This window comes from Grus americana, chromosome 14, assembly GCF_028858705.1.
Source record: "Grus americana isolate bGruAme1 chromosome 14, bGruAme1.mat, whole genome shotgun sequence".
Lineage (NCBI taxonomy): Eukaryota > Metazoa > Chordata > Aves > Gruiformes > Gruidae > Grus > Grus americana.
Genome location: NC_072865.1, coordinates 5,211,302 through 5,239,156, shown reverse-complemented (window position 1 = coordinate 5,239,156; position 27,855 = coordinate 5,211,302). Strand labels below are relative to the sequence as shown.

The following is a 27,855-nucleotide window of genomic DNA, read 5'->3' as shown; positions in this document are numbered from 1 at the left end:
GGCTGAAGTGATGTCTTTCTGGGTCCCTTCAGATGCCCATCTGCTCTCCTCTGTGACACTCCTCCACAGCGCGATTAGGTGCTGAGTCCAGAGACCGTGTAGCAGCTTGATAGCGCTCTGCAGGACATAAAGCTGAACTTCAGGGCAGGGACAGTGCGGTGCAGGCAGGTGTTGCAGCCCGGTGATGGCCCCTGTTGAGGTGGCATTTGGACATGCGTTTTATTTCTTCCTGGGGCTGAGTCCCAGGAAAGAACAAATATTGCTGACTCCATAGGCATAGATAGTTTCTGGCCTGAACCTTGTCTCTAAGGCAATGGGTATAAATGGATTTGGGAATAAAAAGGATGCTCTGACAGCTGAGGCTGGTGCAAGGGTGAAGCAACTCGCCCTCTAGTGGCTCCAGCTGCTAAGGCCTGATCAAAAGAAATGATTGATTTCCTGAAAGAAGAATATTTTTATTTTGTTTGAAGGCAACAGTAACCTGTTTTGGAAGCAACGGGTGCCTGGAATGAGAATTGTTGAGAAATAATCATTAACCTTGGCAGCAGATGCAGGAGTGAAAGCAAGTGGCCCGGGGAGGTGAGGGCTCACGCGCCACGTGCTGGGCTGTGGGGGCAGGTGAGGGCTCGGCAGGCCTGGGGTGCCACCATTGCTGGTGATCTGCTCCCCTGGTTACAGGAGCAGCTACCTCGTGTGTGTCTCACAGCAGCCCAAAAGAAGGCAGAGGAACACGTGGCGTTAGATGCTGACCCAGAACTCTAGCAAGGTGGGTCTGTTCCTCTCAGAGTTGAGGAAGCACCTGAAACTTAGAGAAAAGACCCAGAAGCCACAGTGATATACACCTTTATTAACATTCCTGCTTCTCTCCTCCAGAAATAGAAAAAAATAAAGGGAGTGGGGGGCAGATGGGGACTTTGGATTTAAATTGTGTGACAAGTCAGGCCATCTCTGTTGCCAATGAGCTCATGCATTTTACTGTGCCTTCTTGCCTGAAGTATCCTTCACTTGTTGCATGCTTTTCATGATTCTCCTGAGTTTTGCATTAGTGTTTTTTAATTCCTTCTCCAGCTCGGCTGTATACCTGAAGAGCCTAGAACACACAAATGCAGTAACACACCCTTGAGATAATGCTGCCCTCACACCTGCATTGGCAACCTGCCTCTCTGCTCACTTGTGTCCCGAAATACCCCTTCACAAGCACGAGGTCTCATAGCCTCTGTCCCCCTCCCTGGGCAGCCACAAGGAGATGTTCTGGAAGAGTGACAAGATTTTAAATTCTTGTGCCACCTCCTTCTTGAGTAATGTCCTTACAAGCTGCTCTACTAAATTCTTTTGTTTCCTTCTCTCCCTGAGGGCAGCTGTCATCAGCCAGTGTAAGAGCACTTAAAGTATCTTAAAATCACTGACTTTGTGTTGATCTTCTGTCTCTCAGGTTGTCACTCCGTGAGGGTTTCAGCTAGGGCTGCAGCTGCCTGGGGATGGGAATAAGATGGCAAGAACAGGCTCTCACATGCACTTACTGCTGAAATTCTGCAGTGGAGACGTAGCTCTGAGCTGTGATGGAGTCCGTGTCCTCAGCAGGTGGATACTTCTGATGAAGTTTCTCTTTCTGTAGCTTTGATAACTTCAGATGGCTCTATTCAACACCAGAGGGATTAAAAAAACCAAAAACCCACCACAGAAAAAGTCAGCATGGCTCCTGGGACGCTGGTAACACAGTTCCTCATGCAGGGAGGAGGCGTGCATGCAGGAAAAGATAAATGCAGCTTTGGGGAGAAAAGCACTCTCTTCTCCATCTGAAAGTAGATTTTCCTTCTGGCCCTTCCCAAACCCCAGGGTATAGGAATAAACATTTCTTTTCAGAGTTGAGAGACTGTAAGGGATCTCTGTAGTAGTGTTTACTGCTAGCCAAGGGGTGCTTCTCTCTCTTGTTGTAGAAGTGATTTTTAAAAACATGTTTTAGAAGTACTTGCACTGGCTTACCCCAGATACAAGACTACCGAAGACTTCTGCAAACCTTCTTTTTGTAAAGCAAGAGGAAGCTACATTAATCTTTCTTCTTGCTGAAGATGCAGCCTCTGACCCAATAGATTGCTGTAAAACTTGTTTGTTTTCCATACATCTGTTTCTGTTTAGCATTTGGGCAAATGCCCAGCTTGCAACTTTATAGACCAGTTGAGGACCTACTGTGACCTCACCCTACCACCAGCTCTGCTATTGTAGCATTGACCCTGCCTGAGCAAACTTTCCTTTGAAGTTTTGGGCATAATTAGTGATATTTATTTATTTATAGATCTAGCTTTTGCTATTCCTATGATGTTAAGAATAGTATCCTGTAAAGATACTTTTGTAAGTAATGGTGGGGACAACTGTGACTCCTTTTGTACTATTCAACTTCTGAAATATAATCAGCAGTTTTTAAGAATATAGGAAAGAATAAAGCCTACCTTTTCATTAGTGCTGTCTCCATTGGAAAGCTGAGGAATATCCTTTCTTTTAGTGGCTGAAAATTCCTTGCTTGTCATTCACACAAATGAGAAGAGACAGAAATCCTGTGAGAACAGGTCTCTGCTCAGTACAGGGGTAACAGCAAATGCCGAGATCCTACCTTCCCAAGCTCTCGTCCGCTGCATTTGTATCCATCTCCGGTTTCTTCAGCTTGAGCTTGACAAGGGCCTTATTGCAACTCTGAGCACAGACAGGGAAAGTCGGGCATGTTAATTGGCTTGTGCTTAACCAGCGATGCCTCTGCACAAGGACTTGAATGCAAGGAACAACCAGTGAGCATAACGCCACGGCAATTAAACAAATCCCACCAGTCTATCGTGTTCTTTGTTCCCTTAGCTCAGCTCAGAGGACTTACCCTACTACAGCGCAAATTTGTCATGAAATCCCTGAAGGTAATAACCAACCAAATCCAGTAAGAGCTTCTGTTTTGGGCATATTCAGTTTAATCTTACTGAAGTCGAGGATAAGCAGGGGAATGAGCCTGGCTGGGGGAACCTTAGCTGCGCTGTTGCTGACCAGACAAGCCGTGTCCTGGCCAGGGACTCCAGCTTGGAGAAACACAGCCTGAGTGTGCAGGTCTCTCATCCCACACTTGTCTCAACCTTATTTATCTCACTGGCGACGCTGAATTCCCCCATGCAAGTCAGGTTTCTAGGCAGAGGTACTGACTCGTCCCAGCAACAGAACTGTGCAATCTCTTTGGCTTTGGTGTATCCGTTTGGCAGGAAAGGAGGAGGTCATAATTTCAAGTTGAACTGAAAAGTTATGGAAAGATTTGTTCCCTTTTTGTACTCATTTCTGGCACATAAAAATGGTCTGAACTTTGTGGGGTTTTAAATGTCCATATTTCTACTTGTCTTCCCATGCAGAGATCTTTAGTTTCTCAGTTTGGAAGAGCAGCAAGAGTGAGCTCTGAAGAAAGCTGATGACAGGATGCATCGCAAACCAGGCTGATCTTAAATATTGCTTTTAAAAGGGTGAAGTAAAGGGAGGCTCCTTGCACCCTCGCTCATACACTACTCTTATCGTTAGGAGCTCCTGCAGGTTTGATGGAAGGATGTCTCTGTATCTGTCAAGTGTGTATTTTAAGTGAAAAATCAAATATTGGGTGTTCTTAAATGGTTATGGCCCAGCCGTTTAAGGCTCTTTGCTAGTGACATAGCTTAGAATTCTTCGTCTTATTTTGAATTAAATGAGGTGTTTGCTTACCTGTCTAAAGAGGTCTCTGATCTGAAGTTCTTGACTGGGTATCACTTCAAAGTCTGCTTTGACTTCTGAGTAGGTGTCATTTATAATAGCCAAAAACATGTTCTGCACAGGAAGGATGCAGTTAGATATTTGTTTCTGGAAACTGCATTTGTGTTACGTTGGGGCTGTTGTTTTGGGGCTGTTCCATGCTAGGGCTCGTAACTAATGGAACTGAAGAGCTTTGCTGGGTGCAGACATGCTGCTAATGCAGTTAAACTATCTGGTAATCTTAGGGGTTTAGGGAATATTTTTGGGAGACAAATCACTTATTTCCCCATCTGCACTATCAGCTAAAAGGCCCAGTTCCTTGGAGGTAACATGTCTCCTTCCTACACTTGTAGCTTTTTTCAGATAGTGTTTCAATCTGAAGTAATCAATGACAACATCAATCTAACTGATAAAACAAACCTGCACCTACATGGGCCCATCAAACTCTCTCTGTAACCTTCCTACCTGACAAAGCTGACATCAGGCAGTTTTCAAGAGCACCCAATTAAGTTTTCAGAAATTAAAATCTCAAGAAACGGGCGGTACAGTAGAGTGGAAGGTGCAACCTGCTTGTTTTGTGGTGCTAAAGCCCCTTGTGTGGCTGCTCGGAGGAAGGGAGAGCTGTGAAATGTCTTGCCTTGGTAGGAACTCCTGAAAGAGGAGTCTTCCTTCCCCGGGGGTACTGAGGTGCAGCCAGGGCAAGCCCACTGTTATCTTGGGGCAGAAAACTCTGTCTCAGAGCACTGTACAAGAGTTTTTCTCTACTGCTTATGCAAAAGGATAAGCATTTTTAGGATGATACCTACCAGCAATACGAAGAACACAAAGAATACAAATGTGATGAAGTAAATAGGTCCAAGGATTCTGTTTGCTGCTTCTACGGTTTCAAAATCAAAATCTCCCAGCACAATACGAAACTGTGTAAAGCTGGGAGTAAAAAAGACAAGACTGAGATTGACTGGCTTCTCTTCAGGGGAAGTATTGTAAACATTATTTAAAAAACAAACAACAAAATCCCAAAAGCAATAAAGCAATAGATACAACTGAGACTGATTCACCATTATCTTAGTTACAGAAATCAAAAGGCAAGCCAGGATAATACCGCAATGGTAAAGTGGGCATTTAGCATATAACTGAGGATTTGAAAGTACAAAGGAATTTTTAAATGGCTTGTATGAGAAAATACTTTCATTTTGGATAAATCACCTGGTTTTGGTTTGGTTTTCTTATTATTTTCCTTTTGTTCTAGCTTCATGATTCTTATTTTCTGTTAGTACAGAAGGTAACAGGATGGGTCCCTATGTCCCCCTATGGGCGATTTCATTCCTAGCTAAGACAAACATTTCTCTGTATTGCAGCATCTTAGAACTATCTGACATCCAAGTGGATACAAAATGAGCTATTTTTCTGTTTTAGATGCTTTCAAACAAACTGGTACACTAAAGATATCTCTCTAAAGTTTTAAGAAACACAGCGATGGGCTAAAACACAATGCACACTGTGGGTGACAGGTTAGGGTTGCTACAAGGTGCAAGGACCATCAAAACGAGTTCCAGCTGGCACCTGGAACTGATCTGATGTTGTTGCTACAGTTGAGTGGCTGAAAAAAATCTGGGGAAGAAAGAGACAACAGATGGGATCTGGGGACTCTTGGCTATGCAGCTGGATGTTTTCTTAAAAGAGCTGTAATTCCCGTTTGCAAACGTGCCCAGCTGGTGCTCTGAGCCCCTCAGGGGTCTCAAGCAGCTCCTCTGGGGTTTTCATGCTGGGGGCTGTACTGCATACCCAGGGGCACATCTGCTGGGCAGGTCCAGGTTCTTGCTTTTGAAAGAGGCAGAAGAGAACAGCCTGCTGCCAGGCCTGCCCGACTGCCCAGGGTCGTGCTCAGAGCTGAGGGGACAAACAGTTCCATTGGGTGAACTGCTCCTGAGCTTCCCCTTCTTACCCTTCCCTCACCTCTTCAATGGACAGGTGGTCTCTCTTGAACATATGAAGGCTTTGGTAAACAGATTGTAGGGCCAACAAAATTGGGTTTACTTGGTGAAATAACCTGAAGTGTTGCAGACCTGTATTCTTAAGTTCTGCTTAGCAGAAACTGGTCTGCACCAACTGGGGGTTTTGCATCAAAGAGTTTAGAAAGTAGCATACATGCAGTTTTGGAAAGAGGAGAACTCTTCAACTTGCGACCCGAAGACAAGATAGCCTAACTGGGCATAGGCAAAGAAAATGATGAAGAACATGATGGCAAATCCAATGATATCTTTGGCACAGCGAGATAAAGTGAAGGACAGCTGCGTCATGGTTTTGTTAAAGCTTACATATTTAAATATCTGCAAGAGAACAGAACATGTTGTTGTTGGGGGACCACAATATATTGCAACTTCGTAACAGAATTTCTGGGTTATCTGTAATCATAATTTACAGGTTAAGTCTTAACTAGAAATAAGTTGCATAGTATGTATCTATAAGGAGAACTAGGATTGGGTGTTTCTGGAGAAGATGAATATTCTGCAGGGCAAATATGCTTGTGTGCTAAAGCTAAAAGTGTGTGGACGGGTCTTTGCTGGGTAGTGGTATGTGTAATCGGCTCTAGCAGATCTGGACCCCTGGCCAAGGAGATTCCAAGACATACCACTCTCCTGTATCGGAGATTCCTTGATGGGCCGAGTTGGTAAGGAGCTCTCCCTTACTTTGGGTCTGAAACAAGGCCTGAACAAAAGCCTTGGGCAATGAGTCATTAATTACAAACACAGTTGTGCTACTAAATTAACAGTAATCAGTGTGAGGGGAGGATGATGCAGGACTGGTTTGGCCCCACTGCATCTCGTTAGGAACAAAAGTAGTCCCTAATCTTACAAAAGTTTGCTACTCTGTCCAGAGATCAGCAAATCTATTTGCAAGTAAGAATGAAATTAAAGGTGTCCTGGCACAAAGCCGCTTCTGAATCAAGTTCAGACACATTCTGCCTTCCTTGGCAATTAAAAAGTAGCTACTGTTTTCAAAGCTTTTGACTACAAAATCTATGAATAGCTTCACCTCTTAGAGCCATGCCATCTGTATAGGTCAGGCTGTGACCTGGATAATACTGGGTCTAGGAAAAGGCTGAGTTTGAGGAGGCTGTTTGGCCATGGTAATTTCCCAGCTGCTCCAATGGAGACAGCTGCCCATGTGCAAAATCTTTTTTAGATGGGCTTGGAATTTGTGACCCATGTTTATGAGGAGGGAATTTTAAACTCTTCTGGAATCTTATAAACAAAATTCTCCCTTTTAGCCCCACCTTTGCAGTTCACTCATGAAAAGCTAAAAGTGAACGTTTATGCTATGCTTCAAACACTATGATTCTCAAGTACAAAAAAGGGAATAAGAACCAATACCTTTATCCAAGCAAAGAAGATGTTGACAGCAATCATATTGTTGTAAAGGACTTGCCAGAATGCGAGGAAGTAGAAGTCTGGATATACGTGGGCATCAGACAGCAGCTCTTCCATTAGCAGGGACACTTCTACAGTGCGGTAGATATTGAAGGCAATGGCAAGGATGGATACCTGAAGGAAAGCGGAAGCAGGTGAAACTGAAGTCTGGCTACCTGCCCTCTCTTCAGACTTGTCATTTTGCACAGGAAGGACTACACTGATTTCAAAAGGCCCTTGGTTAGATTTGAAGAACCTGAGCTTTTTAGGTGTTTTGTCACAAACCGTATGTATGAGACTTTATTGGCCAAATCATTTGTAATTGTACCATGAAAATTCTGGGCTTGTGCTGTGTAACATGCTGCATACGTTCTAATCTTACTGTGTTAGCTCTGTTATGCGCTAGTGCTTCCCTGCTCTCCAAAGATTTAGGCTAAAACAAACAAGGTGGGTAATGAGTAGAAAGGACATGGAGCCGCAGCACGTTGACAGCAAGGCTAGAAAAGAGTTCAAGTGTGTTGAGCCATGGTGGGCCACGTGGCCTCGTCAGTGTAGAACAGTGGGTGACTGACGCTAACCAGACCAGATTTGGGCTGTTCTGGCTCGTTGGCTCTCTACCCCGTGCTAGCCTAGGCAGGGAAGCAGAGAGGTGCAAGTCAGGGGTAGCTCACCAGCAGCAGCAGCAAATCCAGCCAGTTCCAGGCACTTGTGAAATATTCTTTTTTCAGTTTTCCTATTTTTATAGCTTCCTGGATTATGAATGCAATGATAAAGAGGCAAAAGGCAATTTCACACGAAGCCAGGAAGTAATCATAATATGTGACATATCTGAGGAGCTTCACAGAGTAGATATGTGAGGAGGTGAGAGCACCCCCAGTGGCAGGGAACTCTACTACCAACCTGAAAAAAAATTGGGGACTGGTGTTAGTTGCCATCCCTTTAAATCATCTCAGCCCATAATTTTCTAATATTAATTATTACTACATTAATAATACCTTATTGGAACTCCTACATCTGTAAGATCCTCTTGTAAGGGTTACGCTAAGTCGCCCATGAAAAGAGTATTACATGGTAGGGAAGGTTGAGGGGAAAACAAGGAGCTCTTGGGATACCCAAGCTATGGTGTTTGGTTAGAAGTCTTTAAAGAAACTGTCTCAGAAAAGCAAAGGTTCACCCTACCCTGAGTCTTTTCCCTCCACTAGCTGACAACAGGACTAATAATCCAGCCTTTGACCTTGCAAAAGGCTGTGAAATCTGTTCCAGCTGGCAGCAGCAACCAGCTGTACAGACCAGACACCAACTATTACCAAACAATGGAAAGGAGGGATCTGGATCTGCTCCCTGCACTAACTGAATTTCTGCATTTTTAATGAATTATTGTCTTGCCAGCTGCTACTTGAGAAACGTGGCTGCATGTGCCTAAGGTGACCAGCCGTCCCTTGTGTCCTTGGAAGCATCACACCTCAGTAAATTGGATTTCACATGTAGTAAAGGTAAGAACTCACCTGACTATACAGAAGAGGTTTATGTTAGCATTATACGTTGAGAAGTCAGTAAATACAACCCTGGTTCCCCTAGTGAGCCAGCTGTTCTCCCTGAGAAACACCAACTTCTCCATGCTCTGCTGCTTCGATTTAGGTAAGGTGAACATATACCCTCCGCTGCTGTACAAGCCCATAGATCCCCAGTACCACGGGGATAACGAGGAGGCTGAGGTGTATTTCCATCTGTCAGAAATGGGAAAACAAAGCAGCTCAGCTTATGGAAACTGGACTGAAGTAAGCTTTAACTTTTATTTTATACAATCTTCATTAGTTATTGTGGCATTCTGCATCCACGCCTGACCATTTAAGCCAGACCTTTAAATAACACTTTTCTTTATGCGAAGTATGCACAAGACATACAGCCTTAAGATATTTCTGCTTCTTTTATTTAGCTACTCAGTACATTCACAGCACAGCAATTGCTTATGAATCTGGATTTCACCCAACGTGGGCCAGTTTACTACCTTAAAAGCTGTGTAGTTAAATGGAGTATCTCTGGTTTACATAGCTCATTGTCGCTGGGGCACGTTCACAAGTTCCTTTGTTGTGTTAAATCAGTGCTAACTGCAGTGTGTGAAGCAGGCCTTTTGGCTTTGTTTCCAGAGCATTTTAGCGTGATTCCAATTTATAAACATGTGACTTAAATTCAGGCCTCATATAATTGAGTATTTCTCCAGAGATGTTAGTGGAGGCAGACCCACTAACGTGCTTTTGCTGAACTGGGCTTACTGTTTCCAGTTCTTCCTGTTTCTCTGCTATAGATTTCCCATGCCAAATTCCCTTCTATAATGTTGGCACAAAACCAAACCCATGGTTTATCTCAATGTAAACAAGAGAAAAACTCAGCTAATTGCATGCATGGTTGTTACTAACTCAAGAATACTAGCATTAAGGATTTGGTTAAGTTTTCAAAAACATTTCTGTGCTGAAGTAGGATGACTTACTCAGATTCATTCCTTGGACCAAAGTCAGACCTGTCTTCAGCTCGATAACGGTATTCACTGTAACAGTCTTCTAAAAAAGTACGGAAATATGGGTAGATGGAGCAAGTGTTGTTCCGTACTTTCAGCTGGCGAATCTGGGCTACTCCTAACAGCAAATTCTCATAGTAAATATGGCTGTTGTTGTTCTGGAGGGTTAACGTCGTGTTGTTGTACCATTTGTCCCAGTAAAGCCCATCCAACAAGGGTCCCTCTGCAAACTGTATGTACAAGTGAGGTTAAAGTTTCAAAAGAAGATTTAAATACCACTATTACCCTACTTCCTAGGTTTTTAGTCATCTGAATCTAAATGAAATATTTATTTTTGAAGGTGGGGAAAAAAAAATCCCTCTTATTTGGGTGTTTCTGAAATGCAGATAAAGAGCATTAAACTTGGGGAGAACATTATTCTGAGTACAAAACAACATGCCCCCATGGTTTGGCACCATCTGAGCATGTGTTACAACCATTTCTAGTACATCAGCACGTGTTGTATAGCAAGGGCTCACTATTTTATGGACTGGCAATAACAGACACCATGATAAGAGGGAGTACGGTTCTTCCAAATGAATTGTTAGAACCAGGCATTTCCATTTTTAAGGAAGAGCAGGGTGAAAAACTTTGCCTTCTGCTGTCAGCTGAGCAATGCTGGTAACTTTGGGAAGTCCTCCATCTAATAGTGAAAACAGAGATAAGTGTTTTACAACTGTCATTGAAATATGAGGTCATGTAACAGCAAACCAGGTGAACCAAGATGATATGTTTTCCTGGCTGCCCCAGTGGAAATCATAAATATATATTTTTTTTTAACACCTGAAAGTCAAAAGCACTGTAAACTTGCAATCTTTCTGGTTTTATTGAAGCTATTTTCAGACCAAGCCTAATATTGAGAATATGATGCAGCAGTTAATTGGCCTATTGTTTTCCTCGACTGATTATTCAGAAGTATCAGTATTATTGTTTGTACCCAGAATTTCTCCAAATGCATTTTTAAGAAGGTATTTGCCTTTCTTCAGCTGAAAGCACAACATTTAGCATGCAGTTTTTAGAAGAAACGTGAGACTCTATTGCCCCAAATTAACACTAGGACCTTCTTCACTTTGCTCTCCAAGAAAACACGTTTGCAATGAAAGCCTTACCCTCCAGAAATCAGCTCTGCTGCCGATGCTCCTGAAGCCCCTCCTGTCGTCCTCCGAGGAGGGCTCCAGGAAGAGATGGGCCATGACTTTGTTCAGGTAGTACATGTCCGTGCTCACCATGCCAAACGTCACTGGAAAGAAGGAGCAAAGAGGGGATGCTCGCAGGCTGACATGAGGGATGACAACAGCGTCTATGCTTCTCCGCTTCAGCTGTCAGTAAGGCGTGCTGCTAGAAAAACAGGGTCAGAGCAAGTTCGACTGATGTGACACTTTTGGGTGGAAGATGGGCGGAGTGGGGAATGAATACTGACAGTGGTACAGCTTGCACGTTCGTTAGTTGTGAACAGTCACCTTAGTCGGTTGATGACTTACGTATACAGAGGTCTGTCAGGAAAACGATGTAGATGACCAGCTCCCGCAGGGTCGTTTTCAGTTCCAGTTCTCTGCTGCAGCTGACGCGGGGTTTCACGGCACCTGGCCGGGGAAATGGCAGCGGGTAGTCAGAGGATCGAGCCCTCCGTGCCCCCCTCCACCACCCTCGGGGGCGGTGGGCCGAGGCCCGGGCCGTGCCGGGAAGCTCCGCAGGGCCCCGCGGTAGCGGCTGCCGAGGGTGGCCCGGGCGGGGCCGGCCCTGAGGGGAGCGGGGCCGGCCCTGAGGGGAGCGGGGCCGCCTCACGCACCGCTGCCGCTCAGCCGCTGGTCCACCGCGGGCCGCTGCGGCGCTGCCGACGGCTCCATGGCGGGCGGGGGCGGCTCCCGCCGCTCCGCCGTTTAAATCCCAACGGGCGGCGGGGCCGATCCCCCGCCTCGGGCCGGTTCCTCTCACCGCCCGCGGGAGGGCTCGGGCTGGGGATCGGAGCCGGGGGTGCCGCCGCCTGCCCCGGGCTGCCGGAGCGGGGCTGCCCCTCCCGCCCTGGGAGCTTATTCTTATCGTTGTTTTGGTTTTGTTAGCGGCGTTCGGAGGGGCTGTCCCGACCTGCCCCCTGCAAAACCCCGCAGGGCCGCAGCAGCGGTGCAGCGTTGGCAGCCGTTCCTTCGCGGGGCGGGGGGGATTAAACCATCATTTGCAGCGTCTGGTTGCTTCTAGGCTAAATTTAAGTGATTAGGAAATTCCCTTCCTGTTGTGCAGAGCAGCAGGGACTACAGGATATTTAAATGTATATTAACGCAATCGCTGGGAGCTCCGGTGCTGCTGGGGCTCCCAGACCTTACAAGAACTTGGGAAGCTCCAGTGCCGGAGCTGGGGCCGCTCAGCACCAATACCGCACCCTTGCCCGAGCATCTTTACGTTCAAAAGAAGCCTGTGGGCGAGCTGGGTATCAGTCTGCATCGGAGCAGCTCAAACCCACAAAGAGCGCAGCGGGGGGAGTTTAAATTTTAGTGTCTTTCACTGCTAGGGCAGCCCAGAGAAGCAGCAGGATTTTGTTGGGAGTTTAATAGTGTTGTGCAGTTCAGATTTGGGGGTTTTATTTAACGATACAACAGTGTGGCGTGAAGCCAAGACCTCATTTGTTCCGTTCTGGGGTTTGCTGACTAGCAGCGGTGTTACTGTGCACCCCCCGGGAGGAGCTCAGGCTAGGTCCACCCTCACAAGTTTTCCTGTAACAACTGCAGTTGAAAAATCTTCAGAGATTAGGTTTGTTGGAGTTTGGCAAAATCAGGTTTCATGGTATTTATTATTATTTTGAGCAGCATGCAAACCATTTGGGTGATTCAAAGCAACAGCTTGTTGAGAGCCAACAGTCCGATAAATCGCAGTCACCCCTTGATTAAAAAGGTAAGAAAGGAAAACATGGTAGCATTAACGCTTTATATCATACAGTGCAGCTTTTGGGCGGAAAAATATTGATGATGCCTCGCTGACATGTTTTATTGTTAAGGAATGTCAGCATCTAGTTTATGGTAAATAGTTTATAGCTGTCAGAAGACAAGTAATGGGGAGAGCAGGGTGAGGGGACCAGTGGCAGACTCCGTAGGGTAAGAATTCACCTTTACCAGGCTGCAGCTGATGCCAGACAGCCGAAACTGGTTTTAACAGATCAGGGAAGAGTCACAGCCAATGTTGGATATTTAAAATTTTATTTGCCTCTAATTTATTCTCATAAAAACACTCTAGTCTATTTGGTTTTAGTATTCAGACGGTACAGACTTCTGATATTATCAAGGATGATATTAGAGAAGCAGTACAAACCAATCTACTTTAGCATGTAACCAAGCACAGGTGGAATTAAAGCCACCCACACTTGTAAAAACTAATTGGCCTGCTTTCTTAGGCTTTATAGTTAAAATACAATACTCAGTAAATGGTTATATTCACCAACCCATATAAATAAAATCTAACATGGTAAAATGGGAACAGCAGAATGTGCAAGAGTCAAAGTAAAAATATGTAGTTAGGTATTTTGCTAATTAGAGCAATTGCCAGTTAACTGCATCTATGTTGTAATTGTCTCTTATAGGTGTGAGTTTTCCTCTTAATTTCCAGTTAAAGTTCATCACTTTCATACAGTCCAGACTGCTCAGCCAAACGCTGAAACTCTCCTTCTGGTGAGAAAGCTTGTTTCACGTCCAGTCCTCTTCCATTAAGTGCCAAATACTTGCTAAAAGTTGGTCGAACCCGTAACTGCTTTGGGGCTGGAAGTGGCTTGTTTGCATGTGCTGGAAGAGAGAAAAAAAAAAACCTCTTTCAGTGTCTTCCCAGACTGTGGAAAGACCCATGGTAGAGCAACCCAATTGCTTTTTATCTGCAACATAACCCAGCAAACCCTTAGGAACAATGTGACAGACAAGCCTGTATCTCAGACACCAGAGATTGATGTTCACCCTCCTTGGTATCAACCAAATTGTAGTCCTTAAACAGCGCAGACAGCAGATGTAGACAATGTGCAAAGGACACAGCACAGCGTCTTGGTACTGAACAAAAGAGTTTTTCCTGGGATAGTTATTGTTTGTCTAGTTCAGTATCTTTGGAAGGAAACCCTCCCAGCAGTCTGAGCTTCATTAGGTTAATCTTGTGGGTCTGTTCTGAATGCAAGTGCCAGTGGCAGTTTCAGTTGTGGTTGCGGCACTGTGATGTGGGACTTACTTGCAACCTCCAGCCTGGCATGGCATGTGGCAACACCCGCTCCATTGACAGCAGATACGGTATACCAACCAGCATCTTTCTTGTTTGCATTATGAATCAGGAGGCAAATCCTTCCAGTATTGTCATGTAACAAGCTGAAAAATGAAGGTGTTTATGTGTAAGTGCTTGGAGGGGGAAGGAGGGAAGACATTGAAATCAGTTTACATGCTGAGGAGCTGAGGAAGTCCTAGAACGATTCTTGCAGGGCACTGCAAACTACTTAGACATAAAAACTGCATCTGTGTTACGAGCCACCAGTGATTCATATCATGATACCATTCAGGTGGCATCAAGGTCCTGTAGCCCCATGGTCTCAGAGCGTGATGAATGCATTGCGTGTTTCAGTCCTAAAGCGACGCTTCTCCACAGGCCTTGGAACTGCTGCCAGAATTCAGACTGGCATCTGGGCACAGTTTTCTTTCTGTGCCCTCAAAACCAGACTGAGCATCGTGCCGGCCCAGCACACGGGCCTGTTCCCCCTGTGCCATAGCCGAGGGGCAGATCCAGCTTTCCAGCTTGTTGCATTTAGAAACCAGCTAATTCAAATTTGACTTAACAAATACTGGTTATTGTTTTCTGACACACCAATGGCCAACTCATTAGTAGGATACCTTATTCGGTCTGTGTTGTATTGTACCATTTCGTTGTTTCTTTTCCAGTAAATCCGGGGTGTTGGGATAGCAGAGATCTGGCATTCGAGTCTGGCTGTATCTCCTTCAAAAACCTTTTTGCTTTGTGGCTTGAAGATGAAAGTTGGAGGCGTGTGATGTTCTTTTGCTAAATTAAAGAGGAAAGATGAGGAGTTACTGTAAGTAAGGAACGCTAATATCAGGTTTGGTTTTTAAGACTTCAGAATGCTAAATTCAGGAGGGCATGCGTTCCTCGCTGCAACTCCTTAGCCTACAGGCAATTCCCATGAGCATAAGGGTGTAGTAGATACAACCCACTTTAGGAGAGTCAATCAACACATGTTAGCAATTTGGGGAGATTAACAACTCCTGAATTCTGGACATCCCACTACATCTAAATACCCTGCTAGAAGTGCTTTGCAGAAATATGGCATCCCAAATGTATATATTAAAATAGTCTTGGAAAGCATAAGGTGTTTGTTATCGTTTGAACCTCAATATCTGGAGATCTGCTTCTGCTTCTTAATTGTTTTATGTCCCAAACACATAGAGAAAGGCATTAGATTACTGAGATTTTTCATGCATGGCCAGGTAATTATCAGTGCTCTCAGTCTTACCAATTACTTCCACTTTTACTGCGAAAGACGCTTCTCCTGCACGGTTGACAGCCACGCATTCGTATGTCCCTGCATCAGCTGATTTGACTGCTTCGAAAATAAATGAATGGAATCCCTTTTCTGACACTATCATTTTGTGGAACTGATCTTGATGAACCATCCTCCCATTCTGATACCACATCACATCTGGAGTCGGCAGCCCACTAACCTGTGAAGGAGAAGAAAGCAGTGAAGAGTTAAACAGCTTTAAGATAATAAAAGCCCTCCAGTGCTATAGGAGGTTTGATGCCGATAGATGATCAAATCATGATCCTACTGCGAAATTTTAGTCTTGCCTAGTCTTGAATATTAATGTGGTGCTGCACAGGGAGGAAGGCTTGTGAAGTGCCATGGAGAGATGAGCTTTAGCTACAAGACAGCGGATGCTGTTCCTGCAAACCCCTGTTGTTCCCATCCTGTGAGGTGGTTTGGATTAGGCCAAAGATACTCATTGTGGGTTCGCGGAGGGGGAAAACTCACCCCTTTAATCCCACGGCTAGCACTGTCAGCAGTGCCAACAGCCATACTGTGTTGGTAATGTATGTAAATAAACTGTCCTGCAGACAAGCTCCAGGTTGTCCATGGCATTCAGAAGTTAAGCAATTTGCAGCAAAATGGCTAAAGGCCATGCCAAAGTCTGGCAAGAGTGTACTTAAGAAAAATGGATTGGAAGCAATTAGAAAAACCCGAGCCAAACCACGATCAAACAGCCATTGCAGTAAAGTTGCATGTGCGGAAGACGCAGGTTCTTCCTTACGCTGGGGTTGGTACGATTGCCATGTGGTTTCAGGCCATTCTGTTATTTTGTTTGTTTGTAGTTATGGCATTTCCTTGCCAGGTTATCTGCTCCAGCAAGGGCACAGTTACCTCAGGGAAGACTCGTTAAAGGCAGACTAGTCCTAAACAGGCCGTGCTGAACGTCCAGTGTGTGTCCACTGAAGTCAGTGGAGTCCCAGTGCAAAGCACAAGGTCACCTCCCAAAATGCCTGCTTTCAGCAGGGCCTTAATATTTATTCTTACCAATGAGGTCCGGAAGGTGTTCTGTGCTGGTCCATATTTACCACTATTTAGCTTTAACCATATTCTTATGCAGCTAATTCCATTTACATTTTCCAAGGGAAAATGCTGAAACATTTAGCCATCTCCTCTTTCTTGGTTTACATTGCCTGGAGAGACCCTGCACCATCTGCCATTAGTGCTCTGGCTTATTAAAGTGCAAAGACACTGCAGCTCAGAGACCTCTCTTCATGCCACATGCCCCACAGAGCTAATGGAACCGAAAGTGAAAAGCTGGTATTACTTTGAAGTCGAGCCTGCAGAATCGCCCCTCCTCAATAATTACATCTTCAGGCACTTGTGTAAAACGTGGCTGGAAAAACTTTTCCTGGATTGAGTCATGTCCACGTTCATCTCCTCTTGAGGACGGTCTGCTCCTAAAAAGTGGACAGAAACAGTTAATTGTGTAAAAGTTACCGTAGCACAAATGACATTGAAGCACAAACTACAGCTAGAGTCCCTCAACACGTTTAGGAATCCAATGTTACAGTTCTGGTTGGTCTTTCAGCTGTAAGGCACGAGTTTCGATCAACCACTTATCTTACTCAAGTTGTTCAACTCAATAGAGAAGCATAATATATGAAACCTTCATCTTTGGCCTAATATCCAAAACAATTTACAAGAGCAACGTAGGTTGTGTTTCATCGTGCTGTGTTTCATCATTTACGTTGTCGGACCTTGCTTTGACTAGAGATGTATCTTCTAGAATACAAAGCATATTTTCCTGAGGTGCATGGAGTCTTTAAATCTTCAATGTTATGCTTAGAATTGACTGGGTTTAGATCATAGGCATCATCAACCATCCACAAATGGTTTTAGTGGTTTTTAGTAACTGCTGCTTTAGAAAAAGTGATTAATAGTAAAGTAAAACTAACACTGACTAAAAACATTTGAAATAAGGTCTTGAAGAGTAGCACAGCACATGTTTATGCATTACCTTACATGTGTTGTAGGAACCTGCAGCCTGATGTTTTCTGCATTCTGGTGCTTGGAAAGAAAAAGAGGAGAAGTGAGTTAACTTAGAGAGAAAGTTTTATCTAGAAACTGAACGAGAAACTATTTTAAGTTAGTATACTGACCACTGCTTAAAAGCAAACTGAATACTTCACAAGTCATTGGGACAAGAGGTAAAGAATCTTGCGTTAGGAGCTAATACACCGTTTTCATCTTTGGCTTTGCCATGACAGTAACAAGTCCTATTAATAGAATGGGACAACTTCTCATCACTCCACACAGGTGATAGGTGCAGCAGTTTTGTTTGGCACACGAGGCTTTTGGCCAGCCAATAACCTTTGTTAGAGGGGAGTAGTACTACTGGCAGTATCTAAAATGAGAGCTAAGTACGGAGTGTCCTTCCCTATAGCAGGAATAGAAGTGGAATCGCTGGCAAGAACACTGTATTGTGCCCACTTAAATATGGTACCAATAGCAATGGACACATGCTGAGCTGGAAAATATTTTTCTTTCTAGATCACAGCACCAACTAAGCTCACTGACAACTCCACAATCACATGAGTAAATCTGCTAAAGTACCCCAGATTGATTCCCGCTAGGAACTTGGATGTTTGGAAAATGCAGGCAGAGTTTATTACTGGCAATTCATTTTAGCAATGGAGTCAGATAGAAGAAACAGTGCATGGAAATTTCTGGGGTGTCTGCACTGAGCCATTACGATGCTTGGCTCTCTGCTCTGTAGCCCAGTCCTGTGGAACATTTAAGCCTGGGTTTAAAGTTCAAGCACAGAAACAGTCTTCAGTTCAGGGGAAGTATTAGATGAATGAGGGTTTTGCTGGACTGAGCTCGATGCTGAGTCCAAAGGCAATTGCTTGTATCTGCTCATTTACACAACTTCTGTACAATTATTACTTGTCTTGTGAAATGATGCTGTAGCCATTGAGTTGCTGGACTGACTGTGTAGTTAAGTTCCTGAGGATTCAGGAGGCTGAATAAATCAGTGACTGGAATATTTAAAAATAAGACTGAACAATGGGAATAAGATTTCCCAAACCTAAGCCAGGCTCTCCTTCCAATGCTCCTTATTATGCAGCATCTCACACACCCTGAAGAGTTGTCATTCATCCTGTTTTGACTGAATGTTTCCTTGTGCTCTGCAAAAGACAAGGCTTCCCTTGCGCTCTGACATCCATAATGTTCCCTTCTTGCCTGCTGTTGTCAGCTGATTGTGGGGGAGAAATAGCTCAAATTGTGTATTCCTCCCTTGCTGTGATCTTAAGTGTCTCTTGCACGGAAGAGCTTTGCTAACTGCACTTTGGAAGGTGTATGCCAGCCTGCTGGCTCTCTGCGTGCATGCAGCAGGAGGGATGTTTTCTTTGGCTGCACAGGTACCCGGTGCCACATCACAGACATTTCCACTCACTTTGATCACAGAAGTGCCAAAGGGAGCTTTTAACTGGCCTGAATAACCCACAAATGATGCAAGTCTCCAACTAAAATGCTTTGGAAAATGCCAGTAGTAATAGATTCTTGTCTATCAGCGTGTGAGCTGCTAAAATAACTGCTTTGCCTTCTCTTAATGATTGCAGGCCCCTGGAAGGGCTAAAACCCAACCAATCCCACCCCAAGACCCTGACCTCTTGTAGTCAATGTCACTTATTCCAAACAGTGACAGGTGTAAATCTTGCTGTCCTGGCCAAGTCTGAACTCAGGCTCTTAGAGAGCGGGTACCTGTATCCCTCACTGTGCTGCTCCCTGCCTGTCGCAGGCAGGGTGGAACGTGCTATGCAGCAGCTGTTGTAATTCCTCCCCGGAGAGGTCATTCCTACAGATCAGGCCCAGCAAGGGGATGGTGCTTAAATTCCCCCCCTCTGCCACCCCCCCCCCCCCCGAAAAAAAAAACAACAACCCCCAATCCCTGCTATACAGAGCTCTGCCAGCGAGAGCTGTCCCCTTCCCTCCCCTCCCCTGGCCCCAAATAAACCCCATCTCTCTGCCCTGTTCAGGTACCAGCAGGTCACAGCACAATCACCAGGAAATCATCGTCCTGGGGCAGGTCCCCTGTTACCTGTGCGTTCTGCATGTTGTCTTCACTTTGTGTTTCCAGCACAGATGCGGCATTTACTGGTCCGAGCAGCCTGCGAGCCATTCTTTCTTCATAAGTTAATCGCTTAAAGCAGAGCAGAGAGGAATTCTAGTCAGAAGTTCATTTACTATTTCAGATCGGCTTGTAAAAGCACATTAATATGCCACAAATTCAGGGTGTTGTCAATGAAAGCAGCGGCTGAATAGAAACCACGTCTGTTCCAGAGGGTTTGCAGTCTGTGATGCCTACTGAAGTCAGCCTCAATATATACAGCACTGAAATGCATAAAAGATTAAACTGCCTGTTCATCAAAGCCTCTCTAATGCCATCTGTGGCCTTCCACTCCTCCTCTTTCTCCACTGGGATTATTTATGGGTAACTGATGGCATTATCTCAGAAGCCAGAGTGAGTCCCAGGGTACCTTTCTGTTAGCACTGGGAAAACTTCCCAAGTCATTCAGCTGTGGATTTACTTCAGGAGCTAGAAGCATGATGGATGCTAGCGTCCCCTACTCCCAAAAAAGCAAGAGCCACACCAGAAGCAGACACAGCCAGAGAGGAGCACCACTACCCCTGACAGCACAAGGGAAATTTATGCCAGCGCAACAGCCGCCTTGTGAAATGCTGTGTGCTGTCTTGAGGCAAGAACGCATTTCAGTCATGTAACTGTAGGCTCCTGCGTTATGGGTGCAGCACACGGGGATAAATATGAGCAGAGTCCAATTCAAGTTCTGTCACCTGGGTTACTTCAGAAGAGTACGTTAGTCCCCTGAGCACCAGAACAGCAGACACTTCACTTCCCACAAAGTTTACCTTGGGTTTGGATTTTGTGACGTGAGGACGAGCTCTGGCTGAATTTCTACCGTGTACGAGACACGTACATGGCTACTCCTGGGTAGATAAGGGTTTGGGGAGGCTTGTGGGACTTTTCTTTAGAAGAGAGCGAGGGAGACCTTTTGCAAAACCTGCGCGAGCTTAATATCCCTGAGGTCGTTACAGCTCTATCAAGTGTGGCTGAGATTGGCCAGTTGGTTCAGACGTTGTTGGAGGACAAGGGGAGGAGGACACTGAGTGGCGATTGCATAAGCCTTATTTTTAGCCTGGCTTCCTATGGGGAAAAAAACCTGGCTTGCAATGGCAAGCTTTCTTACAGCAGACAGGACATTCCTGTTAGGGACGCTTTAAGTCAGATTTGACCTAATGTAGGGGTTTTTTTCCTTCAATATTTGAAATTATATATGTGACACAAACCTGTTCCCACTGACGGTAATGGAAAAACTCCTTTCTACTTCAGGGGAAAGAAGATGGAAACTATAAACACTGGGCTTTTACCAGTCTGCCTCCAACCAGCAGGAACATTCCCTCATCAGAGACCTGCTCGCTCTAGCTTGCTGTAATGTGCTTCCCTACTGGTAAGCAAATTATTCTCCCAAATTTGGTTGTCTTGGTAAAGAGGATTGCATTTTGTCCCTTTGTAGAATAAATAAGTAGGTACTGAGACCTTCTTATAGGAGACAGACTCTATGAGAAAAGCTCATGCAATTTCTTTGATTTGCTGCTGTTCATATAAAAAGAAATCAAAGAGGTTTACCACATGTGGTGATGGTCTCTAAAATGAGCTTTCAAATATTAGTACTTTTCCAAGTTCCTAATGATTTGAGGTGGTTTATTAACCCCAGCGTTGAAAGCCAGGGTGAAATTGTGTCTGGAAAACCGAGGGATTCTCCTTGGGTCTCTGGTTGTCTGTGGATGTGATGTTCAGCGGGATCCCCAACAGAGAGTTCAGGTTTGTGCCAGGGCTCTAAACACGTACCTTTCTCCCGACCCTAGCCTTATTAATTTGATTGCACAAATTCAAAGACAGCATGAATGGTGTGTGCTGGCCAAGAAGGTAGGATAAGAGGGGAAGGCAATAGCAGCTCAAAGCCATCTTGCTGCATCAGATGGCTTTCAGAAGTCAACACATCCCTTACTGAAGTCACAGGAGATGCCTACAGACAGACTGACAGCAACCATCTCTCTTGCCACACGTTCAGGCCAGCTTTCATCGTGCACTAGCCATGTGCTGCTCCCCTACTGGGAAGGGCCTTCTCAGGGCTGAGCTGAACCTGGCCCGCCAGTACAGCTATTTGCATTCTAATAGCAAAAATAACTACGAAGACGGTGTTGGGAGATGAAGAAGTTGGATGTGAATCTTTCAGAATCGCACCTTTTACGCCAGCCCTGAGCCATGATTAAAAATGGAATCACTGTTTGAAGAGGTTTGGGGATTTTTTTTTTTTTTATGTTTCTAATGGAAAAATTCAGCCACCTCACATTGAAAGAATATTCTAGTCATAAATGGCTCAAAGAACTCTTGCTGGGATTTGTTGAGGCTCTGACTAAAGGTGTTTAGGCAGTGTTGCTCCTGTATTTCCTTCTGCTTTCAGCTTAGTTTGGAGGCTGCAGCCTCTGGGGCACTAGAACTAGTCTCTGCACCCCTGCTTGCGCTACTGAGAGTCAGAGCAAACTGGTTCTTTAATCAGCAGGTTTCCCTTACCTGATTGCCATTCTGGAGAAGGTTGTCTTTGCATCGGAGTTTCTTTTCCAAGTCCTGAATGAGGGCCTCTTTTGTTCCTCGAATTTCTTGGTCTGATGTCTTCTGCATAGAGTTGATGCTAGCTTGTTTGTTATACATTAGTTGTGAGTAACTACTCAGGCAGGAAGAGAAAACAAAGTTATTCCTGTAAGCCTGCTTGACTCTTTGCTACAGCTTCATAGAATACACACAAAAATGTCAACCTGCTACCTAGAAACTGTGGTTCAAATGAACCTGTAAAGCATTTGGGAGATAGATAGGCTAGGTGGCGTAATTGAGTATCGAAAACTTAAGGGGAAGCATCATGGTCTAGCCAAGTCATTGAGTGTCCTCCCACACCACTTGCAGCAGTTTGCTGTGGGTGGCTGTTCAGCATCCCTCCATCCTGCAGTGGCCCCTGCCCTGACTCAGATGTGTGCAGTAAGGCTGGCAGTGTTCTGAGGGAGCCACTAACTCCACTGAGCAATGTGAGGCTGTCCAGGAGCAAGTTCTCCCTCAAAAACTGCATTCCTTTACAATTTCAATTGTTAAAAAGGCCCTGGGTTCTGCAAATCCACAGCAAGGTCACAAACTAATTGATGAGGTGGGAACAAATAACTTATTAGTTGTCGTCTTCTTTTTGGCCCCAGAAAGTGACTTCATATAGCATTTCTGTCCAGATATTCAATAGCCAGGCTTACCCTAAGCTAGGCTGGGTCTTTGGGACCTGCAGCCCCCCACATAGTCTGATCTGTAATCCATAGACAAGAAACACAATCAAGTCTTGGAGTTAGATAGTAGACTTGATTCTGCAAGGTGCTACGAAGAGAGGAGCATCCCTCAAAATGGGTTGTGAAGGTCTACTAGAGGCCGCAGCACTCTGTGCTGACAGGATCTAGCCCGGCGCATTACATGCAGCAGAGCCTCGTATGCTGCAGTTGTGTTCAGCAATTATTTCTATTCAGAATCCTCTTCCTCCTGTCGCTTGGGAATTTGTTCTGCTGATTAGAATAGGGTAGGGTGGAAGGGTTATAATTCTGGTACGTATTCCTGGCACTACTTGGACTTAATAACTTGCCCAAGTTATAATTTAAAAACTTTAATAACTTGCCCAACAGATTAGTATGTCTCGTGTCCCCGTTTGCCCGTTTGTAGCATGATTAGGAAAATAACTCCTCAGCTCGTAGTATGTTGCATCTAAGAGCAGCTTATACGAAAAGCCTAGTGAGGCACCAAAGCCCTTTGCTATGAAAGCAAGCCACCCCACGCTACATAGACAAAACCCAGCGGTTACTCCCGAAGCGTACCTAACCCCCACACGATCCTGCGGTACTTTTAAGGAACGCTCCTGAGTGCCCAGCTAGCCCACTCCGTCTTACCTTTCCTCTTCCCCCAGCGCTGCGATTCAAAAAAAACCCCCGAAGCATTCAGATTTCCTGAATACAAACTGACGCTTAAACCTGAATTTATATCCACGGCAGCAGGACCCCCCTGCCCCTATCACCTTTCTAATATCCTCGGTCGAGTGTTTGTTGCATATTCTACACTGACTTTTCCCCGGACCTCCAGTTAATATTGGCAGGAATACAAGTTGGTGAGAAGGCAAGACCCAGGTCCCTTTGAGATCTTGCTGACCTTGGGAGATATTTGGATTGCAGCCCAAAGGCAAAATGATATAATACATATTCAGGAAAGAATTTAGTCTTTGGTCTGAAGGGGTGAAATTTTCAAGCGGCTGCCTTTCTGTTAGCACGTATGATTAATGAAAGCTTGTATTGTAGTAGGTGAGCATAGAGTCCCATCATGATGCGGGACCTGAAAATACTGCTGAGACTTACTAGGAATCTTGTTTATATGTGGGAAATGCTACTGCCTTCCCCCCTGCCTTCCCCCCTGCCTCCCTGTTCATAAGCCATGGGTGCTGAGAGAAATTAATTTGAGATGGGTGTCCATCTTCTGTTCCAAATACCCTTAAATAAGAGATTTCCATCAAATCAAACTAAACTATTCAAACTGACTCCAGAAAACCTGCACAGCAGGCTGTGACACGACAGCTGTGCAGTTTAATTCCTGGTGGATACCCATCTCTCCCACACAGACACCAAGGGCAGCGCTCAGCCTCCTAACCCAATTCATGCAGAGTCCTGCCTCGAACGTCCGCAGTCAATGGGAGCTGTACCATTCGCTCCAGCCGAGCTGGTGTTTCACCGGACGGTTGGATTTGGGATGGGCAGTGCACGGGAGAGGCCAGGCCAGAGGAAAGCAAGGGGAGGTTAGAAGCCTGTATATACTTACTGAGGTTCCATAGGAGAAGGAGTTTGGCTGTTATAGTCGGGCTGCAAGGGTAGCACTGAGCACAGGAATGCTGCGGGGGGTTGGTTAGGCATGGATATAAGCCGTTGCCCAGATGATGAGCTAGCAGGAGACTGCGCAGATGCAGGTGTGACGGGATATGTGGATTCCTTAGGGGCACTACAGGAGGGCGAGGAGAGCGTGATTGAAGAGCTCAGTGATGACGAGGAGGAGAATTTCTGCCCGCTTGGGTTACGAGGCTGTATTAGGATGGAGGACTGTTTGATTTGTCTGCTTGACTCTGTAGTGGCTGCAGGTCCCGGAGGCTGCTGTTGCCCTTGACACACATTCTTAGACTGGATAAAATGTTTTGGACGTTCGTAGTTAAACATGGTTGGCTGGCACATAGAGGAAACGGATGGGAAATTAGGGACACTCATAGGAGAGGTTTCACGGCTGTCCTGGGTTTTTGTTGGTGATAATTGGCTTTGGATAGGTGGCTGGTAAAAACTAGGTGGTAGGCCACAAAAACTTTCTTGGCTGGGCTCCTGGATAGAATGGAACCCTTGCCTTGCAGAATAGAGGCTTTCTTGGTGTGGATTTTCCCTTAAGGAAGACAATACAGATAAAATAAATTGTACAGCACCATTTGAATCACAAAAATACTGTGTCGTGAGCAGTCATTAGTAATCCAACGACTATGAAGTTCGGATAACTGAGAATTAAAGCTTGAGCTTAAAATAAAGAGATTTAGGGTTGAATAGAACTATTCGGGAACTGTATGAATATTTTGGATTACAAGAACAAATCACATACTCTATCCAGCTTGGGTGCAGTGCTCACCACGGCTTTCTTATCTGCAAGAGGCCAGTAAATTCTAAAAGAGATAGCAATTGGTTTATTGAGACGACCCACCACCTGCATAAGTCTACAGATAACCATAGATACTACTGCTAAGGAAGGTAATTTGCCACATATCGTCTTAACTAAAGATCTCTGGATCCTGCTGTCAAAGTACTAAATGTACTATCACTCGGAGAATTGGCTATTTGTACCGAGAAATTCCTTACACCATAGGAAAGCATGAAACAGGTTCCACTTTCTTTTAAGCCTAAAACTAAACCTTTGAAACCAAGTATCCTGATTTCTTCTCTAATGGTTTTTTAATTCAGAGCTTTTTATATCCAATTGAGATTTGGGATTGGAATGCCAAGGACTGTGCTTCTCCATTTGAAGTGATTTCCTGAGATTTGCTGTTAGGGCTAATAATTGCCAGAATGACATAGCTGCAGGATAAAGTAGGACAAGCTGAGCTGCTCAGAGGTCCTGCGTTTATTTTGCAGGTCCTTGATATCTAAACGTGGGCTTTCCATCAACTTACAAAGTAGGGAAGTTTCATTAGAGCAAACTAAGCAAGTTTGTTAGACCGACAAACAACTTCAGCTCCAGGATACATAAATAACCCCCCAAAATAAATATAAAGCTACTAATAAAAAATGAGAATATAAATCTACAGTTACATGTGCTGGAAAAAATTGTAATCTTGCCCCTCTGAGATCAGCTGTTTCGCTGCTATATATATACAGTATATTGTATTCCTCTCATCGGAGAGCCTGAAGAAGGGCTCCACCAGGTCATAAATTCCCCCGGGGGGGAGATCAACTGAAGACATCGCTCTCGTTTTAAAGATTCAATGTTTTTTTTTTTTTTTTTCCATTTCCTAAAGGTAATTATCAATATTAGTTGTAAATTAACTGTAAGTAATCAGAGGTTTTCTAGTAAAAATTCCTAAGCTTTCCCCTTGTCATGCTCTTGGAATTTGAAGCTGGATCAAATTTTTGGAGCATGTCCCCACGATGTTCTCATTCACTGGTGCAGAAAACTCGTTGAATCTTGTTTTTATACCATTTTTATATCACTGCCTGGGCTCAGAGTCATTCATTTTACCTACAGGCTATGTACAGAAACAAGCATTTACTTTGTTTTCTAGAATACTGCACTTAAGGTACTAAACAAGCACTGCCCCACAGTGCACAGATTCACTTGTTGCAGCGAGGGATAAGTTATGTTTTCCTCAATCATTCCACCTTGATTTGGGTAAAAATAAATAAATCCATAGAGACGTTTGAATTTACAAGATGAAAACAGTAAGTAATAATAGAGACGCTTTCCTTTTTTTTTTTAAAAAAAAAGTAGTATTTTTTCCCTTTGTTGCCTCCCGCATTACCTTTGACACCGCCGCGCCTTAAAGGTGCATTTTCATCTCGGCATCACCCAGCACTCTGCCCCTTCTCACGCCAGCTCCCTGACCATTTCGAAGTACAAAGTGACGTGGAACAAACCCCAAACGCAGCACCTTACCTACAGCCTAGAAGTTGTCACCCGGGCAGTAACCCGTATTTTGGGAAGGGACCGTCACTCACTGACCCAGACTGTCATAGTAGCCCTCTGCGTCGCGTTATAAGACCAGAGGCTTTAATGTGCTGCCAGCAGATGACACCGCGTCCTGCCTGTCCTCCTGCCCGCACCGCTGTCACAATAAGAGTCTCCCCCGGCCTGGCGGGGACACTGCATTTAAGGGCCGGACCCCGGGTTTTGGGCAGCTGCCCGCGGTGTGCAAATCACCCGCGTGGGCAGCGGTAAAACCTGCCTGCGCCGCTGCCTGTCCCTGCCGGTAGCCGGGCCCGGGCAGTGATGGCTGCGGGCGGCCGGGGCTCCGCTCCCGGGGTTCCGCGGTTGCCCCAAGCCGCTGCTCCGGCCCGGTCCAGCCCCGGGAGCGCTGCCCGGTTCGCCCCGCTGCCGCTCGGCTCCCCTGCTCCGGGTACGTCCTGTGGTCAGCGGGAGAGGGGGAAGAACTGCAGAAGTCGGCAGCTATTGAACGGAAAAGCGAGGGGTTTTGCCCAAAACAATCGTAGGGAGCAGCAAGGGAGGACTGCTGCAATACGCTTAAACGTCCCTAAATCCCACTTCGTTATCTCAACGAAATTCCTTTTTTAATTCATTTACTAATTGGCTGTAGCTAATTGCCTCTGTAGTGATAACACTCCGTTACTGCTTTTAAGGCTGTGTACTTAAAGGATACAGATACGTGAAAACCAGATGTAACTGTCGTTTAAATAACGACCCAGCAGCATCCCCGAGCCCTCCGTCGGTACCCGGGGCCGCCGTGCTGCCCGCATCCCGCCGTGCTGCCCGCATCCCGCCGTGCTGCCCGCATCCCGCCGTGCTGCCCGCACCTTCGCTCTAGTACGGAGCTTACTCAAGGGCAGTGGCACTGCTCACGGTAGGGAAACGATCGGATGTGTGCCTCAAGAGTCGTAAACTGAGTAACACAAAATATACTTGACGGTAAAATACTATGCGATGGTATTTTGCTGTTTGTGTGTATTATTATACATATTTACTTGGATTAAAAGAGGTTTCCACCAAAACAGCAACAGATGCTGCTGGCAGATTAGGTGATTTGTATCCCTTTAATCAAAGGCTTCAATGCTTAATTACATCTTAAATTAACATTATAATGTTTTAAGGATCTTTATTTTGGCAACTCTTGCCTGACGTGCAGGGTGTTGTTTAAACCCCCCCCCCCCGAGTACCGCAGCTCGGCTGCGTGGGGTCTTTCGGTTGCCTCTTCGCTCCCTTCCCCGTCCGGGTGAGGCTTTCAGCACAGTGTCTTCGAGAGTTA

At 45.2% G+C, this 27,855-nt stretch overlaps 2 protein-coding genes across 10 annotated transcripts; both read right to left on the bottom strand.

Annotated features, from left to right (window-relative positions):
- Positions 1-833: 833 nt before the first annotated feature.
- PKD2L2 (polycystin 2 like 2, transient receptor potential cation channel) lies at positions 834-11,713 on the bottom strand. 4 transcript variants are annotated; one of them, XM_054841723.1, is made up of 14 exons: positions 11,498-11,713; positions 11,190-11,291; positions 10,818-10,948; positions 9,643-9,899; positions 8,660-8,881; positions 7,826-8,054; positions 7,119-7,289; positions 5,893-6,074; positions 4,551-4,671; positions 3,718-3,819; positions 2,609-2,688; positions 2,448-2,517; positions 1,521-1,636; positions 834-1,090 (listed from the first exon to the last, which is right to left on the bottom strand). In XM_054841723.1, exons 1-14 carry the CDS (start codon positions 11,553-11,555, stop codon positions 973-975), a joined length of 1,959 nt encoding a protein of 652 aa, XP_054697698.1. In that variant the 5' UTR covers positions 11,556-11,713; the 3' UTR covers positions 834-972. The 4 variants fall into 4 exon arrangements, 3 of the variants coding, with proteins under 3 accessions (XP_054697698.1, XP_054697700.1, XP_054697699.1); XR_008579273.1 differs by having other exon boundaries at positions 1,062-1,090; positions 2,448-2,513; XM_054841725.1 differs by lacking the exon at positions 11,498-11,713 and having other exon boundaries at positions 10,818-11,043; positions 11,190-11,320.
- Positions 11,714-12,877: 1,164 nt separating this feature from the next.
- On the bottom strand, positions 12,878-26,673 carry MYOT (myotilin). 6 transcript variants are annotated; one of them, XM_054841207.1, is made up of 10 exons: positions 26,532-26,673; positions 24,174-24,776; positions 21,861-22,011; positions 19,305-19,406; positions 17,220-17,269; positions 16,527-16,659; positions 15,188-15,395; positions 14,553-14,718; positions 13,903-14,036; positions 12,878-13,475 (listed from the first exon to the last, which is right to left on the bottom strand). In XM_054841207.1, the coding sequence occupies exons 2-10, from the start codon at positions 24,608-24,610 to the stop codon at positions 13,303-13,305; spliced, it is 1,554 nt and encodes a 517-aa protein (XP_054697182.1). In that variant the 5' UTR covers positions 24,611-24,776; positions 26,532-26,673; the 3' UTR covers positions 12,878-13,302. The 6 variants fall into 6 exon arrangements, with proteins under 6 accessions (XP_054697182.1, XP_054697184.1, XP_054697183.1 ...); XM_054841209.1 differs by having other exon boundaries at positions 24,174-24,568; XM_054841208.1 differs by lacking the exon at positions 26,532-26,673 and adding an exon at positions 26,398-26,490.
- Positions 26,674-27,855: the final 1,182 nt, after the last annotated feature.